Here is a 22132-nt window from a genome sequence, read left to right on the forward strand (position 1 = left end):
AGCTTCCACTTTTCCTTACTGAAGCTGAGCTTCAGACAGTTAATGATTGTGAACTGTAAAGTATGTACATGGAATGTGGAAACAAAGCATTTAAGTGTTTTTTTGTTGTTCGTCTTATTTTGCAAATGTCCCGCTATGAGTGTATGGGTGCGTGCGAGTGTTGAGAAGGCAGAGTGAGGAAGTACTGTGTGTGTGTGTGTGTGTGTGTGTGTGTGTGTGTGTGTGTGTGTGTGTGTGTGTGTGTGTGTGTGTGTGTGTGTGTGTGTGTGTGCGCGCGTGTGTGTGTGTGTGTGTGTGTGTGCGTGTGTGTGTGTGTGTTTGTGTGTGTATTTACGTATGTCTTTGTCTACTCTGTCTACCTCTTGTCCATGTCAGTGTGATGTGTGCACTCTAATTCCTCTCTCCCGTTATCCCCCTCCTGGAACCTGCCCACAACCCAAACCCATCCTCCCCTTCCTTCTTCTATTCCTCCTCCTTTCCGCACTGTCCCCTCCTGCTCCTCTCGTCTTTTCCTCTTCTCTTCTCCTCTTGTCCTCCCGATCCTCTCCTCTTGTCCTCCTGATCCTCTCCTCTCCTTCTCCTTTCCTCCTCCTCCTCCTCCTCCTCCTCCTTTCCTCTCCTTCTCCTCCTCCTCCTCTCTCCTCCTCCTCCTCCTCCTCCTCCTCCTCCTCCTCCTCCTCCTCCTCCTCCTCGTCTCAGGAGGAGCTGGTTCTAGCGGCCTTAAGGATGGAAGCTCTGCAAGTAGCCCAGTGCATCTCTCAGAGTCAGATCCCCTCCCTAGCACATGTACCCCCCACACAGGTACTGCGCTGAGCTGAGCTCAACCAGCCTGAACCCGCTGCTCGTGTCTGCACATCTCTCTTGTGTGCGCGTGTTTGTGTGTGTGTGTGGCAAGTTGTGTGTGTGCCTTTTTGTGTGGCTGTGTGTGTATTTGTGTGCCTCCTTGCACATGCTAGTGCATGTGCTAGTTTGAGTTTATTGGTGTGTGTGCGTGTGTGTGTGTGTGTGCGTGCGTGTGCGTGTGTGTGTGTGTGTGCGTGCGTTCGTTCTTGTTTGTGTGTGTGTGTGCCCCCTTTGCACATGCTAAATGCATGTGTCAGTTTAGTTTGTTTGGCCTGTGTGTGAGAGTTTGTGTGATGCTTGAGTGTGATTTTTTTTCTCCCTACCCTTTCTAGGAACCACCAAATTGTGTGTGTGTGTGTGTGTGTGTGTGTGTGTGTGTGTGTGTGTGTGTGTGTGTGTGTGTGTGTGTGTGTGTGTGTGTGTGTGTGTGTGTGTGTGTGCGTGCGTGTGCGTGTGCGTGTGTGTGTGTGTGTGCGTGTGCGTGTGTGTGTTTTCGTTCATGCATGGCCACAACCATCCATATCAACCATAAATACCTCAACCCACTGGGTATCAATCAGTCCTCCAACCAATCACAATTACTCCCTACCCCCATGTGACATCTCTAACTTGGCTGTCCACTCCAGCCCCAAAGCCCTTACCCTGGTCTGGCTCTTTCCCCCTTCCCCAAAACAGACTCCCCCCTTAGGGGGAGACGTGCATCTCCTCACTGGAAACCTGCATGCTGCTTCTAGATGAAACTGCTTCTGGATGAAAGGCCTAAGTGACTCGGGATGTCCCCTCTCTTTAGAAAAATCACCACCATACAATACTCTCATAGTAACTTGAGATCTTACCGTGACCTGCTGGAACTACATTCTGGAACCCAGTAATATTTCTGTATCCTGGGATTCAGTAATGCTTTTTTTTAAATTCTGGAACCCCATCAAGCTTCATTTGCCTATTCTGCCCTACAAAGCAAAAAGGCAGTAACTGTGCAGCACCCCAAACTGAGTAAAATGACTTTAAAATGATGCTGCAATCCAGTCTAAGCAGTTTTGGGGAGATTATTAACATGTGACAGTTTTGTTACTTTATATTACCACCTTTTTTGCAGATCAATTATTTTATTTAACTTCAGAGTTTGATATATATGACATTAAAGTCATAGTAACTCATTTTCAACAGCGATGCAGCTACTGCCTTTTTGCTTTGTAGGGCAGTATTGTGCAGCTCAGTCCCATGTCACTTTCTTGCTTTCTAACTGGATTATAAAACTAACACTTGAGCTGATCCAGTGGTGGCGCCACGCTGTGGCCTGTTTGGTGCCCTACAGCTGATCTGCAGTCAGTAGTTTAAGGTTTCTACTATGCCTGAAGGTGTGACGTCGACAGTACAAGGACATTTCTGTGGAATGGTGATCTATGGTTTTGCAATATACAGTGCCCATAAGATGTTGTTAGTGTGGCAGGGTGTATATGTCTTTTATGGGTATGGGTACAAGTGTACTCTGGGTGTGGGTGGGAGTGAAGGGTTTGGTCTATGAGTTATGATCCTGGTTCATGTCTCCAGCGGTGTGTCCCCTATCTTACCCACAAAACCCTTATCCCACCCTTACACACACACACGCACGCACGCACACACGCACGCACGCACGCACACACACACACACACACACACACACACACACACACACACACACACACACGCACGCACGCACACACACAAACACACACACACACACACACACTGTCAGTCTCATACTGTCTGTCTCACATGCTCCACAGTCTCGACTAAAGAAGCCCAGCAAATGGAAGGGAAGTCGAATCCCACAGTCCCCCGCAGTCAAAGTAAGAGGTTGGACCTGTCCCCACCAGACCTATCCCCACCAACCATCCCTGCTACACCACTCCTTCCTCCTCCTCCCTGTTCACATTTAAAGGTGGTCCTTATTAATGTATACCTACCCAAACGTCCATTGAACTGTCCCCTTCCCTGCAAACGCCTCTCCCCGACCTAAACTTTGTCCCACACCGTTCCCAGCCAAATTCCCAGATAACCATCCCACACTTCTCAAATACTGTTCTGCATATCACATGCTCTACCCCTTGAACTCCTACCCCCTGAAAACTTCATACTCAAAATACTCATGGGATTGCTCCCTCTGTGTTTGCACACCGTCATATATGCGCATCTCCTCTAACCCCCAACGACCTCAATACTTGCACACCTTGATTTGAAATGTATTGATAGGATTGCTAATTGTGCTGGCAAAGATGAAAACCCTTGTGTTTGGCTTACTGTAAGTGCTTCAACATGTTTAGCCTTGCCACAGATGCCTATACCTCGATGAGCTCATAGTACACAATGCTACATGTAAGTCACCTGACGTAGGCCACCTGTTTGTGTTTCACCAAACTACACGTAAGGGCATTCCGGTTTCCTCAAACAACCATCTGAGTACCATGCAAATCAGGTTAATTTCTGAATGAATGAGCCAATCACATTTGCTGGATGGGATTTTCCATAGATGGCTGTCTTTGTGGCTGTTCTTCCACCTGCCGTTCTTAAATGCGTCATGGTCAAAGTGCTTACCTGTGAATCACCCGTATTCATACCGGGCTCTGATCTTTTCCGTATGTGACCATGAGTTACCTGGATGACCCTGCTGATGTCCACACTGCCATCACAGTTCACAGAGATAAACCAAGTATTTTTCGGTTTGCATCACAAACCAACTTTCTGGTTCCTGAACACTCAGACTTGTGGCATGAATACGCCAGCCGGTTTGAGATTAGGTGTGGAAAGGGGCAACAGCACGGTTCTGTGCCAGTCTGAATGCCTAGAATGTGCTCTCGAAAACGCTGTATATTTTCAAATAGTATGAGTTAATAACACTATTCTACATTAGATTAAACAACGCATATCCATAACAATTTACAAATACAGTCTCAATGACCTATATCTTGCAACTGGATATGACCCTCATGGATTAAGGTCATTTACGTAGCTGACAGTGTACAGCAACTATTGGTGGTCCCATTCCGGATAATCCTCACACGCGCATAACTGACTTAGGCCCGGACAGGACCCTGCTTTTCTCACATAAGTGCACTAGTTTTCACGCAGCGCTAATGGCATTATCTATGTATTCTCGGAGGTTTTCAACAAGTCTTCCCAAGCTAGCACACAAAGATAGAGTGTGAACCAATAGCCTACCATGACTATAAGCTAGCCTATAATTGGCAATTAGTTCAACTAACTCTGCCATTTATGTTGCTTTTACATTTAAGGTGAATCTTTACTGTAAGATAAAGAGTTTCCTGCTGGTATACATTGTAGAAGCTGTAGTATGCTAGAATGTCACAAAATTAAAAAGCATGTAAATGTTTTACGTGTGCTCATTTCCAAGGATAGTGTAATTGTGGTGTATAACAACAGACTTACACAGTAAGTAGTGAGTTAGAAGGGTTTTGTTTTGTAGAGACCTAACAGATATCATGACATTTGCAATACAAACACAGCACTCATGCTTGCTTATAGCATGGACAGTCGTTTTTAGCTGGTCAGCCATCTCTACTAACTCTTGAGTGTGTGTTTTGGTGCCGACTCTCTGCATGGCCAGACAAGCATGAACTGACCCCAGTGATCTAACAGAGGAAAGGTGGAGGGGTGTTTTGAGCTAAAGGTCTGAGTTTTGCTGAAAAGTGACTGCGTAGGTCGATACGTTGTGTAATACAACTAGAAGCAGAATTCATGTGCAGTGATCCTTTCACTTTGTTTGATGCACCTGATGACTTTGACTGAAAAGTATACTACAAAGCCTTTCACCTACCCCGGTCACATCTTTCTCTGCCTACCCCGGTCTACGAGGGACATATTTTTTAATAAGGTCATGTGCGTAATTGTGGAAGGATATTTTAATCATCTGTACCTGTAGCTTCACTTCAGGGACAAACAGGAGGAATTGTGTGAATGTATACGCTCTCTATGCTCTGTTGAAAGTCTTTACTCATCCATTTTAAGGGGTGGTGCTCAGTTGCTATTGGGGGGGTGTTAGTGTATTTTATTTTTTAATACTAAGGGGGTCATTGGCGGGCTCATGATGAGGCCATGGGGCGTTGGGAGGCTTGTGACTATGTCAACAGGGTGCTGGGAGGCTTACAATGAGGTCAAGGGGGGAGGCCTTCAAAAAAGTTCAAAAAAGGTTGAGCACTGCTGCACTAAAGGAATCCTATACTCACCCGGCTACCTGCACCTCCAGTCCCGACAGCTCTGTAGCTGTGGCTCAGCTCCCATTGGCTTTGTTGCATTTGCTTCGTAGACTTTTTAGAGAAGCTTTAGTGTCTTGGGTTGCTTTTTACTCCCAACGTGTGTTTATGCATTTGATTGTATGTGTGTGTGTGTGTTTGTGTGAATGTGTTCCTACCGTATCATCGTCAACATCACCGTGAGTATTCTCCTCTAACAATATGCTTCACATGATTTTGTGACCCCCCCCCCGTAAACTCCATTTACAGAGAGAGGCGTCTTCTCCAGCTGAGAATTTGGTCTGCAAGACGTCCCTGTACACACGGCCAGGATACAGCGAGGCAGAGAGTCCGTACCTGCCCCGAGAGCTGGACCATTCCTTGGGCATTGCCCGCGAGGAGGTCTGTGAATGTTTGTATTTATGTTTCCTTACAGCCAAACTCATAAACACTCATTAGTCTACATTGCATTGCCTGTGAGGAGGTCGGTCCTTACGTACTTGGCAACTTATAGGTTAAACCTTTTTTTAAAGAATGTTACTACAGAACAACCTTTTCCACTGCGTCCTTGCCAACACTCCAGCTCACATGGCTCCATAATTTCAAAAGGACAGTTTTACCTCAAAAACAGACTAAGACAGCTGCCAGTTTGGCATCTATACAGTAACAAATGGCGTGTTAATTCAACACTTACTGAGTCCATTTATTATATCTTCTAGAATGTTTTTTTGTCCCAGGGGTGAATTTCTCGAAACCAAAGTTGCTTACTACATTAGCTACTTTGTTGCTTTCAATGCATTTTCCCATTGGCAACTACCGAAGTTGCTAACAGGCTAACAACTTCCCTTTTGAGAAACTCACCCCAGAGTTGTACACTGCATTATTTACCATGTAGTTAGTTACCCTTTATCATCAGTTCAGTTCGGTTGCTTACAGTACAATTTAGCACAATCATACATCATTCTAAGCAACAGGATGGAACCTCTGGCACATTACCCATGTTTTGTTCTGTGACCCCATTAACCTACTTTGTTTACTAACTGACCCTGTACTGTGCGTTTGGTGGCGCACAGCTGCAGTGCCTATCTGTCATCCTTAGAGACGGCACATCCTTTTCTTTTGTCCTGATTCCATCTGTGGCACAATGCCGCTCTTCCTCAGATATGCCAACCATGCGAGGGGCAGTCGTCAGGGCATCCGCTGAGAAGAATAAGTGCTGAAATATATCCTTCAACAGTATCTGACATGTTTTTTTGTTTCTTTCTATGTTTCTCTCTGCTTCTTTTGTGTTTGTGGCGTTTTTCTGTATCGCTATCAGATTGTGGCCAAAGAGAAAGAGGTTTTGGAGTGGAAGAGGAAGTACGAGGAGAGCCGGCAGGAAGTGGTGGAAATGAGGTGAGATAACGCACTGCTCGGCGGCCGTTTGTATAATCTGATCGCAGCTCCAACAAAGGCTATCCTATGGGCCTGTCGACAAGTTTTTACAAATGGGCATTTTTGTATCAATTTGGGTCTTGATTCTGCTCAAGCAAAATTCAAATTAATATTTTAAAAAGCTTTCTCCAGGGATTGGTGATTTTTCAAACCACTATATTTTCTGGAATCCAACAGATATATGTAAATACCAAATAATAATAAAAAAAGATAAAAAAAACTATCCATATAATGGTAGCACTATCCATACAATATTAACTATACGTAGATATATCTACACACATGCAAATAGAGCCTATTATTTGACATCTGCCCATCCTCACCTGATCTTCGTGATCAGGTGCACGGTTCACGGTCCCTGTGTCACCCCCTGCTGCTCCGCTGTCACCTGTAAAGCCGGATTGGCGGGCGGGAGCCTATTAAAGATGGCTAACAGGTGTGATGCTTCACAGGTGACCAGAGGGGATTGGCAGCTCAAAGTGGGCGCGTGTCGGACGCTAAAGCCGGCGATTATGTGGGATGTTGTGTTTTTAGCCCATCTGAGTGGTTCACAGATGACTGCCATGTCATGTACACCTAACCTACACCAATTAGCAGAGGTGTCAAAAATCTAGTTCAGCGGTAAAAGCCCAGTCACAGTTTACATTCTACACAGGTGACTTTGATGAGTAACTGATCAACCTATCTCATTATGATCAGCTGATTCAAAGCTCAAATGTCAGGGTTTTGTTTTCATTGTCTAAACCCATAACTGAAACCTCTGCTAAGAAAGTATCAGTACCAATACAAGTTGAAGACAGTGGAGAGAGGACTGCCATGTGCGTCTTGTCCTACAACACTTACTGTATTAGCTTCAGTACTGCTGTGCATATTGCACTAGTAGTGTTACCACTTACACGTGGAGAGAAGGCTTGCACCACTAAACTAGGGCACTTATTATGGTACTTTCAGCATCACTACAGTACTAGAATTAGTGTTACTTAAAAAACAATGAAACTGCTGCGGGGGAACTGCCTTTTGAACTGTAAAATTAGCTTGAGGGAAGCCAGGTGTTGATGAAACATCTGGTTATATCTTTTAGCTTAGGGGTGGGGAACCTTTTTCATTCGAAGGGCCAATTCAAATTCCTCCAAGGGCCATAAAAGTCCTCCAAGGGCCGCACTATGAACACAAACCAGGATTTCCGTGAACAGCCTCCCGAGACGTTCCCCAGCCCTGTTTTAGCTTCTGGCTATAACTTTTAGCTTTTTTATTGAAAAGTGATGTACGGTGTGTGCGGTCGCACCTCTGTTTGTGTTTGTGCAGTGTGCCTGTGTGCGTGTGTGTGTGTGTGTGTGTGTGTGTGTGTGTGTGTGTGTGTGTGTGTGTGTGTGTGTGTGTGTGTGTGTGTGTGTGTGTGTGTGTGTGTGTGTGTGTGTGTGTGTGTGTGTGTGTGTGTGTGTGTGTGTGTGTGTGTGTGTGTGTGTGTGTGTGTGTGTGTCAGTGTCTCTCTGTGTGTCTGCATAATGTGGCAGGGGGGTGAGGGTTAGCGTGGTCCAGCTGGACTGTGGCTTGTTAGCGTGGCTAAGACTGGGGACTTACTTCATTAGACTGATTGGGATGAGGATAAGAGAGGGGCTTACAGCCTTAGGGGAAGCACGACTAATCCATCTTCTTTACCTCGCTGCCAAACACATTCCCCAAAACAAGCCTCCCTGTGGCCCTACCCGACCCGGCAGTAGACAGTGGGTCAGCAGAACAAATCCTATGGCCATGATACTGTACGTCTATTATGCCTTTTGAGACGGGCTTTTCTTGCCGTTAGTGGACAGGACATTTGAGAGTTGACAGGAAAACAATTGGAGCGAGAGAGACGGGGAAGGATTGGTAGATGACCTCGGGCCAGAACCGAACCCTGCTCCCTGGTGTAACAGTACAGTGCCTTAGCCATTTGAGCCATGGCCAAGGCCGGTACAGCATCATGCTCAATCTTCTCATGTATTCAAGTGTGTGACATGACCATTGTATGAGCTGCATTTCTCTATATCCCATAGGCTCTATGTGACCTTCAAACAATGCAGGAAGTACGCCTTTGCTGTGTGTCAAGATATGTTCAGCAGAACAAAACATGTTTATAGTTCTTGCGTATTCGTGAGAATGACGTATGAAGTCTGTAAAAACAAGTCTCTCCCTGGCCTTAAAGGGGTATGCCACTATTTTGGGGCTTAATACAGTTAAAATCGTTGGCTGGGGTTCATAAAGGTGGTAAAGTGTCTTATTTTTCATGTTAAGCATTGTCTTGCTTTAAGACAAGTTAAAAGAGGGAGTATGTCGCTAAGCTAGTGAAAGTCAATGGATCCGTGTAGCATGCTACACGGATCCATTGACTTTCACTATAGCGACATGCTCCCTCTTTTAACTTGTTTTAAAACAATACAACGGTTTACATGGAAAATAAGACATTTTACCACCTATATAAACACTGGCCAACGATTTTAACTGTATTAAGCCCCAAAATAGTGGCATACCCCTTTAAATGACTCATGGGTGGCTCATTCCAATCTAAGCTTGTCGGTGTGTCACCTTAAACTAAGGCTCAGATCACTATGCTGGTGGTAATACTTTGAAATGGCTCATGTATTTGTGTGTGGCACAGACAGTCTATTATGGTATACTGGCAATATTTTAGTGTGACTTGGACCGTCTATAAGCTGTTTCTCTGTCTCTTGCAGGCGGATAGTAGCAGAGTATGAGAAGACCATCGCACAGATGATTGGTGAGTGTCATACTACTGTATGTCTGGAATCGCACATTCAGACTTGGCTGTCTGGCTGAGTGGTCTCTCAGTCTTCAAAACACACACACACACACACACACATGCGCACGCACGCGCACACACACACACACACACACACACACACACACACACACACACACACACACACACACACACACACACACACACACACACACACACACACACACACACACACACACACACACACACACACACACACACACACAGTACTTTTATTTGGATCACCACACAGGGAAGGATTACAGATCCATACATTAATGGAAATATTCTGCAGATTTGCAAGTATGATGAAAATCACAATAATAAGTCCATTAGTCTCTATGGATAGATGTGACATCTCCGTCTCCAAATGGACAAGCTTCCTATTATGGCAGAAATTGAACAAATTTTGGCCAGTGCCTTTGCACTCTTTTTGCATAATCCACATAGTTGCAAGCCTTGCATGACTAGTTTATGTATGTGTCCAAGGCTCCCAAACACAAGGACGACTAACTTGCAGTTATATCCAAGGCTCATAATTAATTCCACCAGTGGCTGGTACTTGAGCATTTTGGCATTAAAACAAGTGTCCATATATAAATCGAAAGAACAACCTATTTCAACGAGGGTCACTATCCTATTTGCTTCATCAATGATAGTAATATCTGGAGTGTTTGGGAGATTGTCTAGTTGAACATGAACTCATCATCATTTTCTGTAGTAAACCAGCTTATCTGCACAGCACTGTGTTTATGCATTTTTATACTTTCATCTAAAGAGATTAGGTCTACCAGTCGGTCATGTATTGCAATATATAGTCCCTTGTAAAAGCTACAGCCATTAAGGATGTGCGCTATCGCTTCGTTTTCCCTAGTTGAGCAGTGAAGGATACAGTATGGGTCGTGGTTATTGGCAGAGGTGGAAAGTAACTAATTACTTTACTCGCGTTACTGTAATTGAGTAGCTTTTTTGTGTACTTGTACTTTTTAAACTACTTTTTAAAATTTGTAATTTTACTTTTACTTAAGTACATTTTCTTTCAAGTAATGTACTTCGGTACATTTTACAGCACAAGCGTTACTGAGTAAAAAAAAACAAAAAAACTCTAGAATTCTAGCCTAGTTTATAAAGAGTTGGCGCGTGCGACCTGTCTCTCACTCAAACGATGATGGCTGACATGGAGGCTGACGATGGAGATTCACTTAACTCAGAGGAGATCAACATTAGCTGTTCTTCCTCTAACCCAGTGCACCCCTTGCACACCTAGAGGCAGAAAACGCTGATTGTTAAAAAGTAACTTTTTTACTTTTACTCAAAGTACATTTTAAATTATTTACTTTTTACTTTTACTTGAGTAGATTTTTTGACTGGTAAATTTACTCGTACTTGAGTACATTTTCAACAGAGTAACAGTACTTGTACTTGAGTACAATATTTTAGTACTCTTTCCACCTCTGGTTATTGGGGTACCAGGTGGCCAGGTTATACTTTGTTGGGAGGACTTGGAGGCTGGCTTTGATGGTAAAGATTAACATGTCCTCGCCAACAGAGCAGTTAGAGAGCACGGAGTGGGACAAGGCGTGATCTGCAAAGGCTAAGCCCGCCAGCTTCCCCTGCAGTTTTAGGCTGGCCCAGTGATGTGCGCTCTGAGACCGTTTCAACTGGAGGATAGAATTTTAGCATATGTCTCGCGGGCAGCTCTTGCTCCCCACACACACACACACACACACACACACACACACACACACACACACACACACACACACACACACACACACACACACACACACACACACACACACACACACACACACACACACACACACACACACACACACACACACACTGTTGTCTTATCATTGCTATCATGATCTTGTGTCACTGGCTTATTTCTCCACAAAGATTGCTTGGACCTCCTTCACCCATTCTTGCTCCGCAACCCCGCGGCACAATGCAAAGCAACACATTCTTTGTGGTGATATCATTATGTTTGTGTCAGATGCTTTGACCTCCACTGCTTGTCTTCTGGCGAGAGGCAACTCTGGGGTCAGCTGGGGCCCAAAGTAAACTTCAAAAGAATGAACGTTTCAAACAAATCGCTACGACAGCATGAGACACATACACACACAATTGACAATTTCTTTTACAGAACACAATTAGTAGGAATGTAGCAAAATACACTTACTGGCTGCAGTCACATGTACTCTTGTTATGTCAAGTGAAGCAGGCTTGTCCTGTAGTTTAAAATGTTATTCACCATGTAATTGAGTTAGGGGCCCCAAGCGGCTGCCTGCCAAGCCTGGTGACAAGATGCTCCCTGTAGCTGTATTTTGCTTAAGTGCTCCTGTCATGGAAGACAAAGAAGCATGGCCTTTTGGAAGGAGCTGTTCAGTAGCTATTGTCTTTAGACATTTTTGACATCTTGTTTATTCCACTTGAGGAATTTCACTTTTTTTGCATTTTTTAAAATTATCTGCTCAATCCCTCTACTTACTTTTGATTTGTTTTCTATATACATATTTATTATTACTTTCCTTCCTTTCTTAATGTTTTTATGAATTTTGAGAGTTGCCATGACACCTGCCAGTTGTGGTTTTGGTTACCTCTCATACACTCCCCATCTCTTCTATAAGGGCCCAATCAGAAATATTCATTTGTTCTCTACACGCGAGCAAATGCCATTGGTCGGTTCTTTACTTCGGCCTAGATTCTCCCCTGCGAGCAAGTGAACATTTCAGATTGATCCAGTCTCTTTTTTACCCCCCCCCCCCCTTGTGCTTACTTTCATTTTGACGCGCACACACACACACATACACAGTCCCTCACCTTTCCACACTGTCTTGGCTTGTCTTAACACCCTCCCCCTGTTTGTGTTCTGCTTTCTCTTTGCCTGTGTATATTTCATATACCACATCACACAGGCATGCCTGGTAAGTAAAGAAGAACTTAAACTCTTTTGTCTGTCCTCCTCCGTGTCGCGGTTGTGTGTTTGACTAGGAATGCTGGGTAGTCCGAGTATGAGTGCCCAACAGCTAACATGTCACCCATGTTGTCATCTCTTTCACGTGACCCATAACCCTTTGGTTGCTTGTCCCTGTTTTGTATTGGATGTTAATACGTACATAAAGACGTCCTCATCTCCATCCATTGGCATTGTGGATTTACATGTAATGATGTGATGCAGTGTTCTCTAGCACCACTTCTCTCACCCATCGTTTGCATTCACCTGGTCCACATATAAATGCTAACATACGTACCGTATGCATATCTAACAAGCTGAGCTATAAGTTGGAAACACACACACACACACACACACACACACACACACACACACACACACACACACACACACACACACACACACACACACACACACACACACACACACACACACACACACACACACACACACACACACACACACACACACACACACACAATCAGTCTAATTCTGATTATAGTGGTTATCTGATTATCATGGTTGCACTTAACATAATAGTACATAAACACCAAACCCTTAGACCGCCATCGGAAACCCTCCAACCCCATCCCCAGACCTCCACCAAATCCCTCCGTCTCTCTGGTCCCATCATTGTTGAATGTGTGTCTTGTTTGCATGTTCCATGTAGGGTTGCCACTTCTGTCTGACAAAAATAAACTCGACATTTCAAACTCAATCGTCCTTTTTGCTTGTATGCAAAGGCATCCTTCATTCAGTGTCCAGGAAAGTACATGTATTTTTTGCGGGACAGAACATTAAAATCCGGGACAATTAGGAAAAATCGGGATAAGTGGCAACACTAGTTCCACATAGGGCTATAGTGGTACCATGAGAAGGCCCAGGGTCATTCCACACAATGGCCACACCTGCCTACAGAGAAATGGAAATACAACTCTAAGCTTGTCCCTTTTAGCAGAACAATTATGCATCTTCTAAGGCATAATATGGTGTACTTTTTTTTACAATCATTGTACGAAATACATTACACTTGGTGGACAATTTATCCTTAGCAATGTACAGCACAGTTACTGCATGTGAGGTAGGTACAGGGTAGCAATCTGTAGTTAGGTGCCCTGCTCAGGGGGCGCTACAGGCATTGGTTGAAGGGAGCCCAGATGTGTTTCACCTACAGGTTAACCTTCTGATCTGAAGGTCAACTCTCTAACCTTTAGACCATCTCTCTAACCATTAGACCATCTCTCTAACCATTAGACCGCAGCTGCCCCCACCAGATATGATCCGATGAGATCAGAGTCAAGAAAAGCGGTATGAATTCACACATGGATATCACTCTCTTTTCATGCATGTGTATGTCTGTGTTTGTATCTGTGTGTGTCTGTCTCAGAAGATGATCAGAGAGACAAGTCGTTATCGCATCACACGATCCAGCAGCTCATCCTGGAGAAGGACCAGGCACTGTCGGACCTCAACTCGGTGGAGAAGTCCCTCGCCGACCTCTTCCGCCGCTACGAGAAGATGAAAGACGTGCTCGAGGGCTTCCGCAAGGTTTACACAATATTTATGATTATGAGCTCACTGACATATCATTTAGAATTAAAGGCTGGTGGTACAGGTATAGGTTGGCATATCATGTGTATTATAGAGTAAATGATTTGGAAATAGGAGAGAAAATATAAACTATTTCTAACTTGGCTCTCGCCAGACCTGTGTATTATGGTGTGCATTGAGGGGTCATGCGACACTCGTATCGTAGACTACACACACTGAGAACGGTTTTGAAGGAATTTGTTGGTGGCAAAATGTAGAGCCATGGCTTGTGAAAACGAATCAAATGTGCGCCCTCCCAGACCAAATAGAGCTATAATAATGGCTTAGTAAAAGCTATAGCCTAATAATAACAATAGTGACAATAAGCAATGTAAAGGTATCACATTCTGACTACTGTGTTTGACAGCTGTCTAACCTAGACTCTAACTTCCCCTGTTTCTTCAGAATGAGGAGGTGTTGAAGAAGTGCGCGCAGGAGTATTTGGCGAGGGTGAGGAAGGAGGAACAGCGGTACCAGGCCCTGAAGATACACGCGGAAGAGAAACTTGACAAGTGAGTCACTGAAGAACGCAGAAGATAACACAACTACAGGGATGCACCCTGCTGTGATCCAGATATTTATACCACATGAAATGTTGGTTTTTATATATTCAAATTCATGGCAGTTGCTGGCTACAGAGAGGATACTCCCCACAGGGAAGTCTTGTACTATCTTTATTGACTTGGTAATACTAAAATAACCAAAGTGAGGAACAACTTTTTAGGATAGTTCTCTGAACTTAAATACACACATTGTATCGTGGGAATGGCAAATCAGTCTGTGGGTGATGCTTTGACAGTATGGTAATAATGCGTGTGCGTGTGCGTGTGCGTGTGTGTGTGTGTGTGTGTGTGTGTGTGCGTGCGTGCGTGCGTGCGTGCGTGCGTGCGTGCGTGCGTGCGTGTGTGCGCAGGGCGAACACGGACATCGCTCAGGTGCGGGCGAAGGCCAAGCAGGAGCAGGCAGCGTACCAGGCCAGCCTCAGGAAGGAGCAGATGAAAGTCGACTCACTGGAGCGCACACTGGAACAAAAGGTCAGAGGTCACTGTACACTGTGTATACTACGCTGATACAGTAGAGTAGGACAGTGTTTCCCAACCTTTTTTGTCTTGTGTACCCCCAAGCCTTTTCGTTGTGCCATGAGTACCCCCTAAGTCAAGTTCTATATCGCTTTCTCCATCCCAATGTCACTAAGCTCCATATATTTGTTAAAATTTATTTTTCTCAAGTACCCCCTGCAGTGTGCTCGCGTACCCCTAGTGGTACACGTACCCCTGGTTGGGAAACACTGGAGTAGGATTCAAAAGGAACAAATATGATATCAACTTCATTGTCAGTTTGAAATGTATTTGCGTCCCTGAGCAAAACTGGTTTCAAAGAGCCACTAATATGGTGCCATGTTTACCTGACTGCACCATGTACCATGACTGCACCATGCCACTGTAGGCCTGGGCAATCTCACTAACCCCTTAGAATTAATATGGAAGTTGCATGGTATGCACATGGCAGTGGAGAAAATAAGTGGCTCCCATTGTATATGAAATATTTTAGGTCAACTCAATGGGGCGCACACTGGGATAAAAGGTCAGAGGTCATCCTAGCGGGCCATTGGCCAATCCACTATTACAGTACCTTGGTCTTACCAGTTATTACACTGGTCTTACACAATTACCAATCAGTTATTACAATGGTCTTACGTAATTACAGGTACCATTCAGTTGTGCCCTTAATTACCATTCAGTTCTAATTACCATTCAGTTGTGTACAATGGTGTTTACTTGTGGTTACTACTCTATATGGTATTGAAAAGTGATACCGTACAATTTCAAGTTTATTTTACTCCTCTCCTTCAGTTTAATAATTAAATTACACAATTCTTCTGTCGTGGCTCAGTGGTTAGAGCACTGGGTTGGCAACCCAAGGGTTCCCGGTTCAGTGCCCGACCGAACCACGGCTGAAGTGCCCTTGAGCAAGGCACCTAACCCCCACATTGCTCCCCGGGCACCGCTCAGCAGGCAGCCCACTGCTACGGACTAGTGTGTGTACTTCAATGTGATTCACTAGTCCAAATGGGATAAATGCAGAGAAAGAATTTCCCCTACCTAGGGGACCAAAATTGGCTCCAATCCAAATTGGCTCCAATTGGCTTCATTATTTCAGCCATTTCAGTCTGTTGATGCTACTTCCAGTTACAAGCTAGCAGTAATCATTGAATCTAGCTGCTAGCTGAACCCATAAGATTCAATGATAATTGCTAGCTTGGAGGAAAATTTGCGCTGCCAGACTCAGAGAACGGCTGGAAGTACAGGAGAAAGGTTAAACTCAATCATTTAACTCAAGGGGTGGTGTAAAATGAGCTTATTTCCAAAAATCATGGTACAGTATCACTTTAAAGGTTGAGTCACCGGATTGCACACTGTAATGGAAGGTCATAATTCATAACTGGACAATCAGGTGGTACTTACACAGTCCATCCCTATACACCTGTAAGTCTGTATCAGTACATAGTCTAACTGCATTTCCTATACTGCTACTATACTGTGTATACCTGTGTGCTGTACAATATGCAGTATTTTTTGAGAATGACCAATCACTATGAACCATTTGTCTTACTTGTGTTCTGTAGAGTTTCACTGCATGAATGATGTACACTATATACTCTACGTCTGTATCTTGTAAAAAGGCTAGAGAAAGTCCGGCTACAAATATTCTTGCTTGTGTGGATCGTTCAGTAATTAGCTCATGTAACTAGCTAATTGGGATGAGCTGGTTTAGGGAATTGGCTGGAAAGTTCTTGTTGAGCTTTTTTTCTCTCAGCATTCGGAAAGTTGCACTTGGCCTGTACAGCTTACCTGTGTTTCACACTTGTGTCATTTTCTGTACAGAAATCTCTAAATTCTGTTACAGTATTCTCATGTCTACCTCCTCTTCCTGTTCTTGTTCTTGTTCTTCTCTCCTCCACAGAACAAAGAAATAGAGGAGCTCACCAAGATCTGTGATGAGCTGATCTCCAAAATGGGACGGACATAGTCACGGGCCAGGGTCATCGCCTGGGGGTCCTCGTCAGGCAGAGTGTCTCTGCCTCCACCTGCCAAATCAACAACCACACACCTGCACCTTCTCGTCTCGTCTCCAACACACACACACACACACACACACACACACACACACACACACACACACACACACACACACACACACACACACACACACACACACACACACACACACACACACACACACACACACACACTGAAGGAGACCTCACCTGGAACCCCCACTATCCGTCCGTTCGTCCGTCCCTTTCCTACACAAACACACTTGACTTGAGTCCTTCGATTTCCGATTTGACACTACTGACTTTGTTATTGCTCGTGTAGCCAGGAGACAGCGCCCCCAGCCTGGATTGGGAGGACTTGTGTCGTCTTGTTTCTCCCAGAGTGGGAGTTCTAGCTTACAGCATACTGTAATTAGCTTGTACATTTTGATGTGTGTGTGGGTTTTTTTCCATGTGTACCAAGGGGTGACTAACTTGGTGCGTCGCTGGAGGTCTTGTGCTGTATCAGGGGTCTTGTGAAAGTTTTTAGAAATGTACTCCCCATCAGTAGAAAACGTTTGAGTGTGAATGTGAATGCGTCTGTGTGCGAGTGTTTTTTGACAGTGAGCGAGCATGAACGAATGAGTGAGGGAAAGAGAGAGAGAGAGAGTAGCGAGTGAATGCTAAGCGAGTGTGTGCTAAAAGCCTGAGAGCATGACGTAGTGATGAGGTTGCTCGCCAACCATGTCGCCATGACGGCCACTGATGGAGCCGACTGTTAACCCGTTAACTCCCGCACCCCCTGCACCCCTGACCAAGAGGTAGCAGCCTGAACGTTCCCAGAAGCATCCCCCCCACCCCCACCCCCACCCCCACCTCCTCTTCACATAGAAGCGCCACACATAGACCACTAAGCAGTGTGCCATTCTGCCATCATCGAAAGAGCCACTAGCCCGTTTGCCAGAGCGCTGCCTCCCTTGCCGTAAAAAGCAAGACCATTGCCTGCATGCGGTAGAAGAACCCTTGCCCTACCACACACATTCTCGCCCTCTTAAACCCCGCCCCCACTTCCCTTCCTGATTTGTACATAGTATATCCTATTGGACCTCCTGCTGAGTAGAGACTTACCCCTCCGCAACAACCCCACCCGCACCCCTTGCTGGTTTTGATACACTCTGTGAGTTTTAACCTGCCTCCGTGCATACGATGCGTACCTTTGTAGATACATTGATTGTGTGGTCTCTTCCTTCCATGGCTTCTTAGCAGATTTAACGATGTGATTTTATTATTATTATTACTATTATTATTATTATTATTTTCGTTTCTGGGGAATTTTATTTTGATAATGATGATGAACCTTATTATATGACTATGGTTGCTGTCGGTGGTACTGATTTTAAGACGCGTAATTTAATTTGGATCGACTTGACTTTGTCTCAGTCCTGCTATGGTTGATGTGTCACAGAGGGAGGGGGGGTGCTGTGGAGTAGAGAAGAACCCCCCCTCCCCCTCCCAAACCGCTACTATGACACCTGCTTACAAAACAAACAAACAAAAAAAAACAAGTGCAATAAAGGATGGCAATAAAAAAATGTGTCAGTGTGTGTCATTTCACTGCTCTCCTATCATGTTGTTCAGTAATCTGTTTCAATGTGTGGCACAAGTATACATGCACAATTAGATACAGTAGTCCTCTGCTCTGAAAAGCACCAGTAGATATGTGTACAGGCAGCACAGTTAATTTGCAATGTCAAGTCAACTCTTTTGGTACTTTCAACACTCTCTAAGTGTTCAACACCAGAAATTTGAAAGTGGTTGAGGCCCCAGGTGCCTAGCGGCCATCCAGTCCAGTTTGCACCTATTCTAAAATAAAATAAAATAAGGTAACACTTTAGAATAACGTCCTATTCACAGCTTTATAAACACTTTATTAACATTTAATAACAATTAACATTTAAATAACTAAACTATGACTGCACAGTAGAGTGGGAATCAACTTCTACTGTGTGAGTTTTATGTGGTTTCATGCCCTCTGGTCTTTGGAGGAGAAACTTCCAGGACCGCTGTGACTGCGCTGTCTGCGCTGTGTCTGCTGTGTTAGCATAGTATTTCTTGCCCATTTATAAACATTTGTAAACATTTTGTTGATAATTAGTTAATTATTGATAAAGTGTTTATAAAGCTGTGAATAGGACGTTATTGTAAAGTGTTACCTAAATTACAAGTCTTGCCATGCATTTAAGCACAATTGGAATACTTTCGTTTAACTAAGTAAAAAGAAGGCAGATGGAGTAGTGTGACTCTACGAAGCAAGAAGCAATATAGATGTCTACAGGCCTTGTCTGGACTGAAATAAAAATGGACTTGGCTTCGATTGAGAAACTTATCTCAGTCGTTCTACAACAACAAGCAGATCTTGGTGCACGGCTTACCTCGCTTGATTATCCGCCACTACCTGGGCCTTCCACGGATGTCTCCATGACCCCCGCCCCGGGTAGCTCTGCCTGGTCTACGGTAGCTGCTGGCAAGTCTCGCCGCCGCCCTCCTCCTGTCGCGGCGTGTCGGACTGGGGCTGTTTCGGATCTAGTGCTCCACAACGCCTTTGCTCCTCTTGCTGATCTCCCTACGTCGCCTGCCCCACGTCGGAGTGGATCTGGATGTCCGGATGAACAGGGCAGCGAATCTTGCCCCTCGCCTGCTATCCAGCCAGGCCATCCATCACCGCGCCAACATGTAGCTCGCAAAGCTACCTCCAAGCGCAACAGGTCCGCAGACAGCGACGGCTCGAGTCCAGAGCGCGTTTCTGATAAGCGGCTCAGGCCAGGCCATCCATCACCGCGTCAACATGTAGCTCGCAAAGTTACCTCCAAGCGCAACAGGTCTGCAGACAGCGACGGCTCGAGTCCAGAGCGCGTTTCTGATAAGCGGCTCAGAATCTCTTCTCCAACGATGGCCGCAGCAGATTGCATGGCCTCTACATCTCCAACAGCGGATAGCTTGTCAAGCCATCGGGCTACTGCGATGCCTCTGTTGGCTAATGATGCTGGTGTCGTTAGCTTGTGTAGCCCGTGTCAAACACCACCGGCGTTGTCCACGGCTGACAGCGTCCCTCAGCGTCCAGATGGTCTACAACTTCCTCCTCGCACCTCTATACACTTTAACCGCGATGTTCAATGCCCTCCTGAAATTCTCATTGTTGGTGATTCGATTGTCAGAGATCTGATTATTCCTAGTGCTATCACGTACTGTATCCCGGGAGGAAGGGTTGTTGACATCTCTCATCTCATTCCGTCCCTATTGAACAGACATTCTTCCGTAAACACTGTCATTGCTCACGTGGGGACAAATGACGTCATGGCCCGGAACTCTGTGAAGCTACAGAATGAGCTGGAGACGTTATGAGTGGAGTCCAATATGCGGACTTCCCTCCTCCCTTGCTCACTTGCCTGCTTGTGATCTCATGATGATGTCACTGACAACGGAAAATGAATTCAATATCTTGCAAAAGCGCAATTGTAAAGTCATTTTTTGATTTGCAATTGGGATGGTGAATGAACTATAGTTCCCCAAACATTGTTTTGGCTAGGCTGATAGCTGTGAAACTGTATTGTTTTCTCCACGGAGGAGGGGCCAGGAGGCGGGGCGAGGCCACAAGCACAAGAGGAGGAAGCAAGGTCGCATATTGGGATGCACCCAATGTCTCACTGTTGAAAGCCTCGGGAAACGCTGCATAATGTCAGGCCCTATCCCACTTAGCTCCAGTAATTCAGAGCGTTTCAGCAGATTGCATAGTCTCCATACCTGGCTGAAACAATTCTGCAATCTAGCTGGTCATGATTTTATTGCTAATTTTGATATATTCTGGACCAAATCATTTTTATATAGATCTGATGGGGTGCATCCAAACAAACTGGGCCTACTAGAGCTAACCACCAACTTTATTCAGTTCATTGCTTTCAGCACACCTTGACATTCAACACAGCATGACCCAATCCAGTTCACAAACACACCCAGCTCTACTATGGGTCCTGCTGATAATTGCAGCTCTCCCTCTCCTGCTGTATCACTTGGGGATCAAACTACACAGGCAATAAGTAGCCCCTCTCATCACCTACAGATGGCCCTTCTTAATGTCAGATCACTTCGTTCTGCTGCTGCTTGCTCACCCTCCCATTCAAATACCTCCTCTGGCCAGCAGATGGCTCCTCGGAAATGTCAAAGCCTGCCCATCTGCAATGATATCTCCCTGCCAGAGACTGTCCTTCCTATTTCTTCTCCTGATATCCCTCTCAATAATGGACTAAGCCCTGAAGTCATGAATGCTACATGTCCATTGGAGTCTACCCCTGACGTTGTTCGCTTGGACAATCCATGTGTTTTTAAGGACAGAAAAGGCATTGGGTTAATCCACCTCAATATCAGAAGTATATTGCAACGAGATAAAATGGACCACCTAAATATTTTAATTGCTCAAACTAACACTGATATCTTGGTTTTATCAGAAACTTGGCTGAAGAGTGAAATTGATGACTCTGAAGTCAACCTTTCAGGCTACAATTTATTTAGAATTGACAGGGTTGGGAGGGGTGGGGGTGTGGCTATTTACGTGAAGTCACATTTTTCTGTCACATTTCTGTATTCCTTAAGTGAACCTAAATCCTTTGAATTTATTGCACTCAAGGTTCATTATGGCACCAATAACAACTCCTTCATAATAGTTGGGATCTATAGACCCCCGTCAGCTGATTCTAAATCCATAGATCAGCTGGCAGAATTGATATCTAGATTCACTGACTCAGAAGTTCTAGTTCTTGGGGATTTTAATATTGACTGGCTAACTGATGCCTCCAAACATCTTAGAGATGTTTTCTCGAGTCTATTTTTGGATCAACTTATTAATGATCCAACAAGACCAAACTCTAAGAACCTTAGCAAATCATCTCTTATTGATCTACTTTTTACAAATAAGATGAACAAAATTAGCGCAAGTGGTGTTTTTGATTTAGGGGTCAGCGACCACTGTCCCATTGCCTGTATTAGGCACAGCACTCTAACCAAAGCACTGCCTCACATTTTGGTTAAAAGAACTATGAAACATTTTAATGAGCAAGCTTTTTTAAATGATCTCTATGAAAGTGACATTCATCTAACAACTGAAATTCCTGATGCTGACTTGGCTCTACAGTTTTTCTCAAACTCATTTATTTGCATTGTTGACAAACATGCACCTTTTAAAAAGATAAGAGTAAAAAGTAGAACAAACC

General features: G+C 44.7%; 1 protein-coding gene across 8 annotated transcripts in view; it reads left to right on the plus strand.

Moving 5' to 3' along the window:
* Positions 1-18445, plus strand: part of tacc2 (transforming, acidic coiled-coil containing protein 2) — a 138231-nt gene extending 119786 nt beyond the window's left edge. For 5 of the 8 annotated variants that reach the window (XM_063191840.1, XM_063191842.1, XM_063191841.1 and 2 more), the window contains 9 exons: positions 700-801; positions 2610-2672; positions 5343-5474; positions 6391-6467; positions 9218-9261; positions 13629-13789; positions 14237-14343; positions 14745-14865; positions 16796-18445. In XM_063191840.1, the coding sequence (XP_063047910.1) occupies positions 700-801; positions 2610-2672; positions 5343-5474; positions 6391-6467; positions 9218-9261; positions 13629-13789; positions 14237-14343; positions 14745-14865; positions 16796-16861 (873 nt within the window). In that variant the 3' untranslated portion in view covers positions 16862-18445. The remainder of the gene's footprint in view (positions 1-699; positions 802-2609; positions 2673-5342; positions 5475-6390; positions 6468-9217; positions 9262-13628; positions 13790-14236; positions 14344-14744; positions 14866-16795) is intronic. The other 3 variants (XM_063191845.1, XM_063191846.1, XM_063191844.1) reach the window with 2 other exon arrangements.
* Positions 18446-22132: the final 3687 nt, after the last annotated feature.

This window comes from Engraulis encrasicolus, chromosome 24 (genome assembly GCF_034702125.1).
Source record: "Engraulis encrasicolus isolate BLACKSEA-1 chromosome 24, IST_EnEncr_1.0, whole genome shotgun sequence".
In the NCBI taxonomy this organism is placed as follows: domain Eukaryota; kingdom Metazoa; phylum Chordata; class Actinopteri; order Clupeiformes; family Engraulidae; genus Engraulis; species Engraulis encrasicolus.